The following is a 15,975-nucleotide window of genomic DNA, read 5'->3' as shown; positions in this document are numbered from 1 at the left end:
TGTTCCATTTGGGCCAACACTTGGCCGCATCACCATTCAACCCGGGGCCAGGGGCTGGCTTGAGGGATTGGGACTACGGGCGGCGTGCTCGAGCTCACGCCCGTGATGACCACATCATCTAGTGGCATTGTCGGATAGGGAGTAGCTTCCCGGGCTTTACCGGAGTTATCCGCAGGAGGAATTCGAGCAGGAATGGTTAGCGGCGGGCTGGAGGTGAATGATTGCGGTTTGGTGGTGAAGGCGGCCATTATTTCCTCCATCTTTCGGGACATCATCCTTTCAAAGCGCTCGGTCAAGGAGTCAAGTTTCTCGTCTAGGGCAAGACCGACGGTAGTGTTGATGTTGGCCATCCTCTTTGCGATTGATCGAGTAATGTGTAGAGGATCCGTGACAAATTACCTGTACGCAATAACAAACCCAAAATGAGTATAGGGAGCAAGAATAGCGAGCCGGCCCATGACATCCCTCTAGACTCAAACGAACAAAGTGATTATGGCCAAAGGATTGAAACATGTAATTTTCAGTTTGTCCGCTTTTACGAAAAAATTCGTATTAATCCGTACGTTGATCAAAACATGTCCAAATTTTACGAGCTTATAGTTGAGAAGGTGATGAACAACTTTTATGTTGGCCAATCAGACTAGAAATGCACGGATCAAATCAGTTTAATGTGTCTCTCCAAAACAATCACGTTCAGAAAACTGTTATAACCGCATGTTGTTGAAAAAACGAAGGGCCATCTTAAATTATGAATTTAATTCTGAAATTTTGCAAGATATTAGTTGAAACATAGGTCTACAACTTTCGTGTTTGGCACTTACTCAAAGCTCGATCGTAGAATTTAGTAAAAATCGCACAACAGGAATAAGCCAAATCAAAATTGAGGACAACCGATGAAATTGTAAAAGCTACGGAAGCAAAGTGCGAAATTGAAAATAAGACAATGAAACTTCTAAACAATCAACCTAAACCATGGACCGGCCCAAAATAAAAATGAGATAACAGGGTACAAGAGACAAGAAATTACCTCTCATATGAAGAAAATGCCAATCACAAAGACATGCGCATGAATTGTGAATTTAAATCTTATTCTATCTATCCAAAAGGCTTTTGCAAAGTGAAATGATGAACGAAATGACATGTCGCAGCCTCGCGCGCAATCATCATGACTAGTCGCAACCTCGCGTACAATAGTCATGACTAGTCGAGTCCAATCACTTCGGCTTGGTTCGGTCGACAAGGGCAATTCTCATGCATCGTAGCCTCACGTGTATGAGAACGACCCTTGAGCCATTTTTTGGAAAAATTTTCGGGATCCGGATGGGATAACCTTTAGCGAAACCTTACCGCCAAGGTTAAAGCACCATCTAAATACCATCTTAAAACTATTAGTGTGACCCGGGTCCGGTCACGGGTTGTGTGCGATGTAGTGCAAATACGATAAATCATGCACAACAATTAAAGGCAAACACCGCTTCCATGATTCAAAAGTTAAATCACAATTCCAATTCACCAAGCCTGCAAAACAAAGGGTTAGCCGATCACTCCTCCCCTTATAACTCCCAATCTGCAAAAACATTTAACACCTAAGAATGAGAATTCAACCAAAGTTTACCAAATCAAGTGATTTCTTTTTCATGAAATTATCCGGCCTAAGTCCTCTTTGGGTCCCCAGCGGAGTCGCCAAGCTGTCGCGACCTAAAAAAAATAAACACGTTAATTTTCGGGCTAATGGATTATCAGGTTAATTAATTAACTAACCTAACTCGGACTCTCCCAAGTCCATACCAAATCGCAACTTATGGTTCATGTGATTATCTTGCAAAAGATTTTTCATTTTTTGGAGCCGCCACTAATCATTTTTGGTAGGTTGATTAGAAACCTAAATAAAATAGCGGGAGAAAACTATCTTATTTCCGCGAACCAGAGATTTTGAATTCGGGGATTTGGTTACGTCAGATTTCTCTAACGCCCTTTCGGTACCATTTTCATGAAAAATATTTGATTTGGCTATTTTGATGGATTTTGCTTGAAATTCAAAGATGCAATTTTTTTGGTTTTTTCTTCTTTTTTATGGGGATGTAAAACATTGAACTTTGTACGATATACACCATGGGTGATTTAGAAAGAAAGAAAACGCAGCCAGATCACGAGTATTTATAAAAATAAATTAACATGTAATAATGTTAAAATTTGAAACACGTGGCATGTCTAAAATAAACAAACAAATATTCAAACCAAACGATTACATTTTTGTAGATCGAGATGGAAAGGATTACCTTCTATTACACAAAATCTTACTCACATACACGTTATAGTTCCCTTCAAGATCTCGGAGCTGGGAAGAACGCGGCTGTCGTCGAAAATGGCAAGCAATGGCCTTGTTGGGTTGCGAGGGCGAAATATGTGTCGGGACTCGTCGAAGATGATGCTCGACTAAAACACTTTTCTTCACTCTCGAATTTTCTCTTCTGATTTTTCTCAAGAACTCTCTTTTTCCTCTCTAAAAATTCCTCTCAAAAACTCTCTCAAAACTCTCTCAATTCTCTTCCACTCTTCCTAAAAAACTCTCTCAATTCTCTTCTACTCTCTCTCTCAATTCTCTTCCACTTCCCCCTAAAAAACTCTCTCAATTCTCTTCTACTCTTTCTCTCAATTCTCTTCCACTTCCCCCTAAAAAACTCTCTCAATTCTCTTCTACTCTTTCTCTCAATTCTCTTCCACTTCCCCCTTCTAAAACTCTTCTCAAGAGCTCTCTCTTTTATAGGCGAAGTTCTTCATCCTTCATTCTTCACCTTCATTTCTTCACCTTCCATCTTCATCTTCTCTTCTTCATCTTCATTTCTTCACCTTCCATTTTCATCTTCCCTTCTTCATCTTCATTTCTTCACCTTTCATTTTCATCTTCCCTTCATTATCTTCCCTTCATCATCTTCCCTTCTTCATCTTCTTTTCATTATCTTCCCTTCATCATCTTCCCTTCTTCATCTTCTTTTGGTATTTGCAATACAGTCCCTGAAGTTCCAAGTATTTGCAATACGATCCCTGAAATTTTAAGTATTTGCAATACAGTCCTTGAAGTTTCAAATCTTCTCGGTGTATTTTTCCATCCCGTGCCTAGTCTAGACGCATGCTAAATTAAGTGTTACGCTTGCCCGATTATATGCCAATGCAATGTACGCTAAAAATAAATATGTGAGATGATTTTTTATAATTTTTATGCAAAAAATAGATTAATCAAAATTTAGGCGTCAACACTGTTACCTTCGATCTTTGATTTCATGAGAGGACAATAACGTGGCATTGTCGCGACCCTCGATTTCGGACCCCGATCCGATAGAAGGTAAATGGATTACCGATCCGGCCCTCGACTTCCTCGTTGAGGAGGCCTCGGGCCTTTCTCGGCGCGGGCCCTCCCAAGCCCATACCAAATCGCGGCACGAGTAAAATTTTTTTTGAGTTTAAGTTTTTCGACGATAAGAGTCGGTCATGTTCGACCTTGATGTGGTCCGGGTGGCATGTGCGAAGTGTGGGTACATTTGGAGTCGCCACCGGTCCTTCTTGGAAGGTGGACCGGAAACCTTACCGAACGATTGGGAGAAATCGTTCGGTTCAGCGGAACCCGAGACTTGGGTTCGGGAACTTGGTTACGTCGATATCATTACCGACGCCCTTTCGGTACCTAACGCGAGTGATTTTCCCAACTAGATTTCGTGCGGGCTCGATTTTGGTGTGAGGAGTGGGATCGGGAATTTTCATACATGTCGAGAAGACTAATCCTATTAGTCACGGTCAATAAACGCGTAATCAATTACAAATAAAATGAATCCCGAAAACTCCAACCAAGAATCCCGTAATATAGCTTTAGAGGCTTAGGGAATGTGCAATTCGAGGCCGGGGATAGGTTGGAGAAATTTAGGGACAATTCGCCAGAAGGGCGAAATCGTCATTTTTTAAGGGTTCGAGAATCGAATTACCCAAAATAATCCATGGCCGATCGATTGTGGTTATTTCCTATTTTTGGGGATTTTTTGGAATTATTTTGATTTTTGGAGACGACTCGCCATAAGGGTGAAATCGTCATTTTTGAAGGTTCGGGTGTCAAAACACCCAAAATAGGTCTTGGTCAGTTGATTGTGGCCATTTCCTATTTTTTGGGATTTTTTTGGAATTATTTTGATTTTTTTTGGAGACGACTCGTCATAAGGGCGAAATCGTCATTTTTGAAGGTTCGGGTGTCAAAACACCCAAAATAGGTCTTGGCCAGTTGATTGTGGCCATTTCCTATTTTTTGGGATTTTGGTATTTTTTGGGGATTTTTCCAATATTTACTAATTTTTTTATGATTTTTCCATTTTTTTTTAATTTTCTAATTTTTTTTATTAATATCCGAATTTTATTTATTTAAATAATTCTTCGGACCGGGTCAACCCGGCCCGCGCCTCCTGGGCGCCCGGTCCGACCATATGGGTCGAAAACCGGCCTAAAACGACGTAGTTTTGACTTTTTGCAAAAATTCTTTTATTAATTTGTTTTTTTTTTAATTAGCAGAAATTCTCCTATCGAACGCTCTAGAACGTGCCACATGGCCTCTCCTGGTGCGTCCGATTTTTTTTTATGTAAATAAAACAGAAATAAAAGAGTAAATAAAAATAAATGGATAAATGGATTAAAAAAAAAAAAAAAAAGAAAGCACCGGATCGCGACACGTGGTTAAACCACGGCCGCTCGATCCGGCTCCTTTTATGGGAGGTGGCCAAGCTGACGCAGCACACCACGTGGCGCCACGTCATCGTTGACTAGTCAACAAATGTTGACCAGTCAACATGGCCATCGGAGAAGATGATCGGCGCCGGCGATAATCGCCGGCGCCTCGCCGGAGCTAGGGAGTCGACGTGAAAACTAACTCTAAACTACAAGATTTCTACACCATTTAACTCCTGCAATACCCTGCACCAACATTGCCCATTTTTCAACCCAGTAACAACCAGAAAACGAGCAAAACGAACACCCACCGTATCAACATTCCGGCGAGCTCAACCTATTTATTCTGGCATTGGAACAAAGCATGTAAATCAAGGAGCATCATTCTGGGAATGTGAGGGAACTTACCTACGGGCCATATTGGCCCGAGAATGCTCACAACGGCCGAGAGACCGAGTTGCAGGTTCGGGTTCGCCGGGAAGGTCATACGAAGGTCGACTCGGGTTTGTTTGCAAGAAATCGTGCATAAAACACATGAAACCAAACTTAGCAGACGATTTAAGCGAGTTTCTCTAAAAAAGGACTTCATGGGGGTCGTGTATGTTCAGAGGAATCCATGGATGCCGAGATCGAGTTTTAATGGGACTCACCTTCTTCCTGCGCTAATGGTGATGACACAGCTTGAGTTTGGTTTGGGAAACGCTCTGGAAATCGTCTCGAGCCGGAATGAAGCCTCGACGAACTCTAATCCTTCACAGATGGTGGCCAAGTTCTCACAATCTCCTCTTCGCCCACGACCTTACAGGGGCTTCCAAGAACTCCGATCACCTCCCCTACCCTTCTCCAGTTTTTCTCCTTTTTTTTTTAGCTTCCACCCACGTTTTCTCTCCCCTTTTCTTCCCTGTGATGAACCCCCCTCCCCTCTTTGATCCTCTCTCCTTTTGCCTCTGAATCCCCCTCAAAAATGGAGATCCTCCTCGACAAAACCTCCGCCCCTCCTCCCGTACACCCGACATTCCCCCAAAACGGCCGTCCTTTTTCTTGCGGATCCCTATACGCCAGCTGCCTTGTACGATCGATGAGGTGCGCTAACGGACAAAGATTAGAACCTGCGATGTGAGGGAACGGTGTCGTGCGGAAGGCCGTGTCTGTGGAAGGGTGTAGAAACGGGTGTGCAGAGCTGTGGTGTGTGAGTGAATGAAGGAGATGATGAACAGTGCCGGGTCGGCGGGTTGGATCCGCCCGACCCGGTTTCACCCTTTTTATCAAATTGACCCCCAAATTGACATTTTTCCACCAAATTGAAGCTAGAATTGGGTTCTACAGCATGTTTTACGTCTAAGAGAGGCATCTCGGGGATTAAATGGTTTGATTTGATACAAAAACCCCAAATTCAAAGTTTGACCCGGTAATGATTTTTCGATAATTCAAAGCCTAAACGGTCGAATCAAGCCGAGCTACCATCACCAATTGGTTCAAAATGATGAAAAACATGGGGTGGTGGTCTTGGATTTGCATGGGTGTTCATAGGAAAAATTTAATTTCAAGATTTGTGAAACCGGGGGCTAAATTGTAAAGAATATGTGCGATCAAGCCCTTTTGGTTAAAATTGAAGAAATTGGAGGGCAAATTGACACAATTGCATGTCAAGGCTCTAGATATCGATGTCACGGCTTATTAAAAGTGTGAATTGCAAATTAAAACACTCGAAGTGGAATTTTTTATGCTCGATTCGGATTCACGTTTGTGAAGGAACATAGTGACCCGAATCAAATTTTCAAAAATTTAAGTGACCAAAGCGAAGAGGGAATTAAAATAAAAATACTGACTATTTTTTTTGTATTTTTATGACCACGAATGGAATTTTTTATGAATTTTTTTTGGGTATTTTTATAATTAAATAAATTCGAAAAAATATTAAAAATTATGAAAAATATTTTTTGTTCAAAATTGGTTCCTAAGCTAGGCCAAGGCTTCCAAAGTTGATTTTTCCATTTTTATGATTTTTTTACCTATTTTTAATAATTTTCTAAAAAATAATAATAATCATAATAAATAAATAAAAGCGATAAAAAGTCAGGTGTCAACAGGCATGCATCGTGTCATGAAAGAACCTCGATCTCGTGACTAGAATAAAATGAGATCATTTGGTTTGCAAGTGGATCAGTACTATGTCCATGTGTTGGAAGTTTACAATTCAAGCCTCAGTTTTATTATATGCCTTGTCCAACACTCCAAATTCCAGACAACCAACTCCGTTGCAGCACCCGCCTGCTGACCTACCAATGGCGACCGCTGGACGTGGGGGGAAGCGCGGACACTAAGATTTAGCGGCGACGGGGATGGCTCCATGGCGGTTCAGGCGACGGAGATCAAGGAAGAAGATGAGTGAATCTGCGCTTCTTTTTTTGCCATCTTGGAGTGTGGTTCGAGTCTTTGACCCCTTCGCCAATGGATCCCGTCCGATCTTGAGTCTTTCTGTAAGCACGTGACAGAGAAAGAACTATTATACTAGCGAGGAATAGATGACGACTTGGCAACAACTATTATATATCAAAGCCGCCAATTTAATCTGCTTCCGAACAAGTCATGTCTGCTTATCGTAGTCGCTAGGGAAGGAATGTACCTCAGCATGACCACACAAATGGTCTTTGAACTTTAACCAAATATATAACGTGATTCCATAAACTTATAATTTATTAAATATAGTTCTGAACTTTAGCTCAATTTGTAATATAGTCCATGAACTTTCGATTTGTTCAATATGACCCATGAACTTTTAGAACATGTTCAATTTAGTCCTTGAACTAGATTAAAATGTTTAATATCGTCCTTCTATTAATTCAAGTTTATGAACAATATTGAACATTTTCATATAGTTTAGGACTAAATTGAATATGTGCCAAAAGTTTAGAGATCACATTGAACAAATTAAAACTATAAGGATCTCATTACATATTGTTCAAGGATCACATTATATATTGGGTCAAACTTCATAGACCATTTGTATCATTTACCCAAACGGTGAGCCACACACTTTCACGGAAACAATCTCTCCACCTAGTTTTACCCGGGCTTAAGTACATCCCAAGTGCCATAAGTTGTGTACAGCGCTCACTTTAGTGCCAAAACTTTCAAATCGATCACTTTAGTGCTAAGTTTTTGTAACTTCGATCACTTGAGTTCCAAAACTTTTAAAACGATCACTTAAGTGCTAACTTTTTTTAAAAACGATCATTTATGTGCCAATGTTTTTAAAAAATGATCACTTTAGTATCAAATTCACCGAGCCACGTCATCTCAAATATTAATAAAAAATACCACGCGACGAATTTTCGGCAAGCCACGTTAGCTCCGGCACTAAAGTGATCGTTTTTAAAAGAAGTTGGCACTTAAGTGATCGAAGTTACAAAAACTTAACACTGAAGTGATCGATTTGAAAGTTTTGGCACTAAAGTGAGCGCCGTACACAACTTATGGCACTTGGGGTGTACTTAAGCCGTTTTACCGAAAAGCCAAGGATCCCAAACGTTGCAAGACATCGAACGTTGCTCTGTGACTGTTTAACCACCAAGTGTTGATTATTCTTCCGACAGTTGGGTCGCGGCTGTGCAATTTGATTCGTTCGGGAATGCGAAACTCAGGCGCAAACGAAACCTGGGAGTCGTTTTCTCTATTTCTAAACGAAAACACCTACGAATTAATAGCATTTAATCGAGGACTTCAACTTCGTAGTCAACAACTTAAGGTTGTTTTTGCAGGATCAGAAGTTGCTTATAAGTGTGAAATCACTCAATGGAGACATCAACTGAGTCTGAGTATCAGTTTATCTCTGCGCAGGAGCTTCCTACAGGTAATTTTCCTTCTGCTTCTCCCATCAGCACATTGCTCTGTTCCCATGCTTGCCTGCAAAAAAATTTACTGCTGGGGGGTGAAGCAGCAATTTTGGATTTCGAGTGTAAATTTTGATGCTACAGATGGCGGGAATGGTTGCAGCTTGTTCTGGTCTGTTTCATGCAGCTGCTAGCAGTAAGTACCTTGGTCTATTTCATGCAAATGCTTCTGTTGTATGTTGTTACATCTATGCTTAATACGATGCAATTCGGTCTGTTTGCCTAGAAACAGGAAGTTTTTCAGTTTAACGTTCTAAATTTTTGCGGTTTAGGGCGTCTTTTGCGTATAGTCGCATTAAATAGAAGCTCAAGAGTTCGTCGGATATGGTGTGCACTTTAGAGCGCTTGCAGGCCGTACCAGGCAGAACCCGTCCGGCCGCCACTCCTTTGAACCTGAGATGTTAATGTTACTGTGTGCATCCGGTGATTATACGTTTCAAAAATTCCATATCCTAAGGTTAGATGAATCTCACGAGAGGCCCTTGCCGAAATGTATTCTCTTGCATACAGTGGATACGTATGAAGTATTTTGGATTAGGTAGCAGATCCGTAGTCAATTGGGCTATCTTCTTTCCAAAAAGAAAAAAAACTTTAGGTCTTATTCCACTTATGTCTCAAACTTTTCTTTATCTAAAAAAAAATCACAAACTTTCACTCTATTCCCAAATCTTCCTCGCGTAAAAAATTCACCACTCATTTCTTCAAAACTATCAGCATCAGGAGGCCGATGTTGTTGTTCCATACGAAGATAAGCGTGTTGGTGAGGATGCATGTTCTAACAATGAACCTCAAACAACCCTACTGCCGATAATTTTGAAGAAACTAGTGGTGACTTTTGGACACGGGGCAAATTTAGGACTAGAGTGAAAGTTCGGAAAAAAGGATTTTAGATTCGACCTAAAGTTGGGTTTAGAAATTAAGCCTTAGTAAATTTAAATTTCCAGTGTAGCCGTAGTTGAGACCCTTTTTAATGAACTCCCTTGTTTGATTTGAATGACGGAATCGAGGCTATTAGTCCCAAATCCTGCCCAATTACATAGAGAATTCATGCGACCTCTCCCGGCATTTATTTCCTTGAATAAGCAGCGACACGGTTTGTTACCTTTCTAATTTTATCAAATGCAAGGTTTAACAACACTCTTCTCCTCTGTCATCACATGTTTGTTTTTTCACTTTTGCAACCTGCAGAAGTACTTCAGTCCCGGTGTCTTCCAACTAGCTGGATAAAGTGTTTTGATACAAATAAGGCAGCTTCTGCTAAATCTGAAGAAAAGGCAAGACCAAATAAGGGACATTTTGGCAGAGATACAGTTGCTGATGCTGCAGCTAAGATTGCTCCTGCAGTCGCTAGTCTATGTGCTCGAAAACAAGGGCAAAGTATGCCATGTGATCCTTCTCTTATTGAGTCATCCTGGCCGAAAATCGGCTGTTACAATTTTTTTTTCCTTTTGTGCTAGTCTAAGAAGTCTCCTTGTCTTGCTGATCAGACGTTGATGGGGAGATGGGTTCTGGAACTGCTATTCATAAGGATGGCTACATTTTAACATGTGCTCATGTTGTCTTCGGCACAACAAACGTGGACTACTCAGCCGATCTGGAGGTTGGTGTCTGAGGATGTACTTTGCTGTCCAAACTCTCTGGCCTGAGTTCAAGTTTTTCACTTTGTTTTCTTCTCTACCACATGATCTTGGAACTGATGATATTATCTTGAGCTTGATGTAGAGATGTAACCTGCACATATAGTTGAGGATCGGAAAGAGCACCACTTTGTCAGATTAGTTGGCATTTGACTTTGCTCAATATATTGTCATCCTATTTCTCTGCACATAAGCATGTAACTGAAGGCATAAACAACATATCTCTACCAGCTTCTGCATGATTGTTGGAGATTTGCATGCCCATATTGCTTCCTCGGATGTAACTCGAAGTGCCAGAATTTTCATTTTCTTTTACCAGTATTACTTATCTGGCCTTTCTGTGACTTTGGGTTATCTTCAGTTTTGTTCTCGAATATAAATGTGCTGCAAAAAAAAAAAATAAAAAAACTTACCTGGAAGAAAGTCCAAAACCAGATGAAACTCACGGATTTAATCATGGACGGTGACTACTTGTATGTAAGGATTTAAGTTGTCACGAATTTAATCATGGATAGTCCTGGGCTCTTGGCTTACAGAAAGAATGTCGCAGGTTGTTGTACGTTTGCAAGAAGCCGAGAAAGACCTTGTAGGCCAAGTTGTTGATGCTTATGTGGATCTTGACATTGCCATTATAAAGATTGAAAAACCACCTTCTCCCCTTTCGGCAGCAAAAGTTGGCTCATCAAGTAAGCTTCGTCCTGGAGACTGGGCAATAGCCATGGGCTGTCCACTTTCCCTTCAACACACTGTTACGCTCGGGATTATCAGGTCATTCAGCTTGTACATACACTGTAACCAAGCAATTATTTTTTGTCAAAGTCTTTGTTTCCTTCTATAAATTATCATTGCCACTTAAAGTGACAGTTCTTTCCCTCTTCCTTTACTTAACATAGCGGTGTTCATCGCACGAGCCATGATTTGAGCCGTGGAGGAATGATGGAGTATCTACAAACTGATTGTGCAATCAATCTTGTAAGATGGAATAATGCCTGTATTTGCCTGCCTGCCTGTCTGTGATGGGTTTGCGTTTCCTTTTGCTGTTGCATTCATACATGCAATGTTAATAATACTAGACCAGACTCAGTGCCGTGACTGCTATACCGGGGATACCAGTTCTGGTCAACCTCCTAGAGTTGTGTTACATCAATGTCGGAAGAACAGGAATTATAATGGCAAATAGTCATGCGGGTAAAGTAAGTCTAGCTAACAGAGAGGTGTGATGCTACTCGAGGCTCTCTAGAAGTGTGAGAAATGAAAAAGGGGGATTGCATATCTCGTCATTAGTGGACCGCCTATCTGTGAAATTTTGCCCACCACCTTTCGTCGCATAGATGTTTATGCTGCGGAATCGTAGGCCGTACATAATACAGTCTAATCAAATAGGAAGCTGTGACTGCATTGATGGTAAATTAACATGCATGCACTTCTCTGTCCAACTTAAGCTAGCTCTTTCGGCATAACTATGGTATGCTCTTTAACTTGACAATAAGTTGCCATCGTTTCTTTGTTTGTGAAGGGAAATTCCGGGGGTCCTCTTTGCAATGTTGATGGAGAAGTAGTTGGAGTCAATGTTGAGACTGTGAAGCCGGTCAAAGCATCTGGAGTGAGCTTTGCTGTACCGGTTGATTTCATATCAGCTATTATAAAGCCCTTCCAGAATTTTCAGTAAGTTCTATTTTGGTGCCCCAAACCTGCTTGATATGTAAACTGTTGTTATGAATTTTTCTATTGGTAATTTTCTACCTAGGTAACAGATAGTAACTTGTGGCAGGAGGGATATACAACCTGATTTCGGATGGATTATGTGGAACATCTGTGAGAACAACTTCGAAGCACTTAAACAAAGTTACCACAAGTTTCCTAACGCTATAGATGTTGGTGTCTTTGTACTAAAGGTACAGCTTTTCTTATTCCTCCTTCGGCAAATCTGGAAATGTCCTCCTTCTCTTCCCTTCTCGTAAAACTGTTCAAGCTAGCCTTTTTAGTTCATGCATGCTTCTTATTTGTCAACATTGCCAGTTCCTCATATGTTCTTATCTCCGTCAGGTAATAAAAGGATCCCCTGCTGATCGTGCCGGCATTCAAACCGGCGATGTCGTTGTGGAACTTAATGGAAAACCAGTTCGAAACATCAAAGAGGTGAAAGATTTTTTTATCTAACAAGTATCAATTTTGATTCCAAAGTCGTTTACTTGGTGCATTCAGCAAATAATAGACGGCACCACTGGAATTTTTATCAAAGATCACAGGAAGTGTATAACGCATTCATTGGAATGAATTGCGCTCGTTTTAATTTATGTCGGCCTACCCTTGATGAGACATGAGAAAGGTTTCAAAGGCTTGTCACTCTCTACATGAACTGTGATCAACAATAGTTTCAAGATGAGGAATCTTGGACGGTACATGATGAAGGAAAAGAAGATAAATTACAGATTAGTGATGGATGCAGAACAAAGAAAGAAAGTGAACTTTCACTTACAGTTTGCGATGGCAGCTGAACTTCAGCTCTCCGACTTATTCGGTTAGTCATCGTTATCGAAAATGAGAACTGAAGTGCTTGATTCGCCAACTTGTTGCAGATGATGGATGCTATGGGGGAGAGATCCGGCGCACCTGTCCAGGTACTTGTGGAGAGAGCCAGGGATGGCATGGATGCTTCGGTTCCTCTGACCATAACTTTCCAGGAGAAAGGTGTCGCGAGATCGTAGACCGATCGGAAGCCCCCACTTTGATCTCGACTTTGATAAGTGCATAGTTATGTGCAGTACAGTAGAAGTCCAAGTGATCTGTTCACCGTGGAACCCGAGAGGACAATAATGCGGCATGTATCTTGCCGCGAAAGAACCTCGATCCCACGAGAAGAATGTAATGTGATTACTCTGTGTTTGCAAGTGATTCAGTACTGTCCATGTGTTGAAACTTTACAATTCAAGCCTCAGCACAACCTAAAATGGAACCGACATTCGCTCGACGAGAATCTCGTGCAGCTACTTCGAACAGCATTCTGAAAACGTCAACTTGAAACCCAAGGTGATTCGAAAACTCCTTTCATGCAGTGGTCTTGCCCAATGAGCCTGAAATCACTCGAGGCAGCACCGAGAAAAAAAGGAAATCCTAACTCAACCACAAGATTCGGAAAACGAGTCATTTTTAAAAGGGAAAAATGCACTGGGAGTCCTAAAACTTGTCTCTAAAGTGCAATCGAGTTCTAAAATTTGCAAAAAACGCAATCAACAAAGGGACTCAATTTTACCCATTCGACAAGTTTTAGAAGTTTTAGGACTTAATTATACTTTTCGACAAGTTTTAGTACTTGATTGCATTTTTAAAAAATTTTAAGATTCAAATTCTTTTTCGTGACAAGTTTTAAGACTTTCAACGCACTAATCTCTTTCCAAAATCTTAAGGTCCTAAGTTTGTAGGGAAGGCTGAGTTTGCATTTCTTGCCATTTCTACCTTTTGTGTTGAAATAAGGTTTTAGCTCATTGCTACTAATTCGTTTCCTTCATACGGCTTGGATATGATATCGTTCCTGACATATCATCATGTGATTATCCTATTCAATCTTTTGCTCAAACATTTCACTCACCATGCCTTTATTATGAAAAATGACATAAATGATCCTGAATTTTGATCTAATGTATAATGTGGTGCATGAATTTTTATGTTGGGTAGAGGTGGGTAGCACGATACAATAGCTATGATGTAACCTTCCAAATTTTGAGTGTTCAAAGGAAAGGAAGGTTAAGGAGTGTGGGAAATCGGTGAGGTAGTCGTATGGTAAACATCGTAAATTTTGAATGTGCACAAGAATTGGAAGTTAAGGTGTTTTATGAAGAGCTTGAGATGCCTATGTATAAAAATTAAATATGTTTACAAAAATCTTGGAAGCTACTATGTCTGTTAAGTTAGGTTGGCTACTAACATTTCGGCAAATAAAAAATAAAGGATGGCAAAAAGTTAAGGAAATTAAAAAAAGTAAAAACCATATAAAGAAGTAAATAATGAGGTATAGTTCCTGAATCGTTACGGTGAGGGCTAGCAACCCCGACAGCCATCGCCTTCGTCCCACTGACGTTAGGGCGGCGGCCACAAGTGGGAGTGTAGCCCCTTCTTGCCTGTATCTCCTTTTTTTTTTTTTATAACTTTTACAATTTTAATCTTAATTTAGTTTAACTAAAAATTAAGTTGAAATTGTATTTTCACGAAAATGCGCTTGATCGGTCGGAATGTTTGACCGATCGACCAATCGATGAGGTCCGACTCTTATTTGAAACAGCTATGGCCACTTCAAGATTTTATTTGAAAAAAATAAGACATTTCGGGTTTTTACAAAATCCACTTCAAATTTTTTTTATGAGAAAATGAGGGCACTTGACATCATTATTTGAACATTTCCCAAATATTATTGATGGCTTTAAGCGCGCTTATTTGAGAGGAAAACGGCAAGTGTTTTTTTTTTTTGGTCGTACAAGCGAAAGTGTTTAAGCGCGCTTAAAATTAAAGGCGAACAGATTAAATTCAGGTTCAATCTCAGACGATCGAGTCCCTCAGATTGCCAGCGCGGCGCGTTTGTAACCCTTGGATCAACACCCCCGACACCAAAAGCAAAGCCCCGCACGGATTGCCAGCGTGTCACCACCATCAAAATGTCACCGTCTGATCCGCCGCTCTTATAAATGCTCCTGTCACCGTCGCTTTCGCACATCTCCGCCCAACGAGAAACCCAGAAAGCTCCGTTGCTGTCGTCTTCAGATTGCACCATCTTCGGAACCAGGAATGGAGGCCAGGGGCGCTGGAGGAAGGAGGAGAGAGAGGAAGAAGGCGGTTTCCAAGTCCATCAAAGCCGGCCTCCAGTTCCCCGTCGGCCGCATCGCCCGTTTCCTCAAGCAGGGCCGCTACGCCCAGCGCACCGGCACCGGAGCTCCGATATACCTCGCCGCTGTCCTCGAGTACTTGGCCGCCGAGGTAATTTTTCCGATTTTAGTGTTCGATGGAGTTGTGTCCTGGCATTTTCTCGTTTGGCTCCCGAGAAAGTAGTATATGCGAACCGTGCTAGCGCGAAACAGGAAAGTGTACTTCGCGTTTGTTTTCATCAAATGTTATGAGCATCTTGAGCACTTTTATCTGCATGTTCATCATGTACGCCTTGTTTCCAATTCGTGGATCCGAGAGTTGCCATTTTACTAATTCAAAAACTTGCATTTCTTAACAATAGCATCGCGCTGCCCATACGTTCCGTGTTTACTACATTGACTCTGAGGCTAAACCCATTCAACTGCTGGAGAGAAGTGATGAATCGTGTTTCATTACGCAGGTGCTAGAGCTGGCGGGGAATGCGGCACGGGACAACAAGAAGACCCGGATCAACCCGCGTCACGTGCTGTTGGCGGTGAGGAACGACGAGGAGCTGGGGAAGTTGCTGAAAGGAGTGACCATCGCAAGCGGCGGCGTGCTGCCCAACATCAACCCCGTCTTGCTGCCCAAGAAAACCTCCTCCGACGCCCCCAAGGCGTCTCAGCCCAAATCTCCGGCCAAGGCCTGAGACAAATTCTTCGCCTCGGGGTTCGGGATGGGGGGGTGTTTTTGTAAATGGCCTGTTTTTTGGGTGGACAGTTTGGGTATTATCGTTTATGTGCAGAGAGATTAGGCTTAGTTTTATGTTAGGTTGTCTTTTGGATGATAATTCCCACTTTAGCGCATAAGAGGAAGATGTAAAATGTCCATCATCTGAATCTAAT

General features: G+C 41.4%; 2 protein-coding genes across 9 annotated transcripts in view; both read left to right on the top strand.

The window, feature by feature from the left end:
* The window catches only part of LOC115743838 (putative protease Do-like 14), a 25,358-nt gene extending 12,324 nt beyond the window's left edge, over positions 1-13,034 (top strand). For 3 of the 8 annotated variants that reach the window (XM_048276613.1, XM_048276676.1, XM_048276493.1), the window contains 6 exons: positions 10,812-11,002; positions 11,128-11,206; positions 11,751-11,899; positions 12,006-12,129; positions 12,281-12,373; positions 12,814-13,034. In XM_048276613.1, coding sequence (XP_048132570.1) covers positions 10,812-11,002; positions 11,128-11,206; positions 11,751-11,899; positions 12,006-12,129; positions 12,281-12,373; positions 12,814-12,942 — 765 coding nt within the window. In that variant the 3' untranslated portion in view covers positions 12,943-13,034. Of the gene's footprint in view, positions 1-3,257; positions 3,301-6,794; positions 6,868-9,597; positions 9,691-9,785; positions 9,975-10,084; positions 10,198-10,784; positions 11,003-11,127; positions 11,207-11,750; positions 11,900-12,005; positions 12,130-12,280; positions 12,374-12,813 lie in introns of those variants that run through there. The other 5 variants (XR_007197893.1, XR_007197873.1, XM_048276641.1 and 2 more) reach the window with 4 other exon arrangements.
* LOC115743840 (probable histone H2A.5) lies at positions 10,167-15,975 on the top strand. The gene is made up of 3 exons (XM_030678824.2): positions 10,167-10,171; positions 14,972-15,202; positions 15,552-15,975. Exons 2-3 carry the CDS (start codon positions 15,014-15,016, stop codon positions 15,777-15,779), a joined length of 417 nt encoding a protein of 138 aa, XP_030534684.1. The 5' UTR covers positions 10,167-10,171; positions 14,972-15,013; the 3' UTR covers positions 15,780-15,975.

Source organism: Rhodamnia argentea, chromosome 1, assembly GCF_020921035.1.
Source record: "Rhodamnia argentea isolate NSW1041297 chromosome 1, ASM2092103v1, whole genome shotgun sequence".
Lineage (NCBI taxonomy): Eukaryota > Viridiplantae > Streptophyta > Magnoliopsida > Myrtales > Myrtaceae > Rhodamnia > Rhodamnia argentea.
This window is presented reverse-complemented; position numbering and strand designations above follow the sequence as displayed.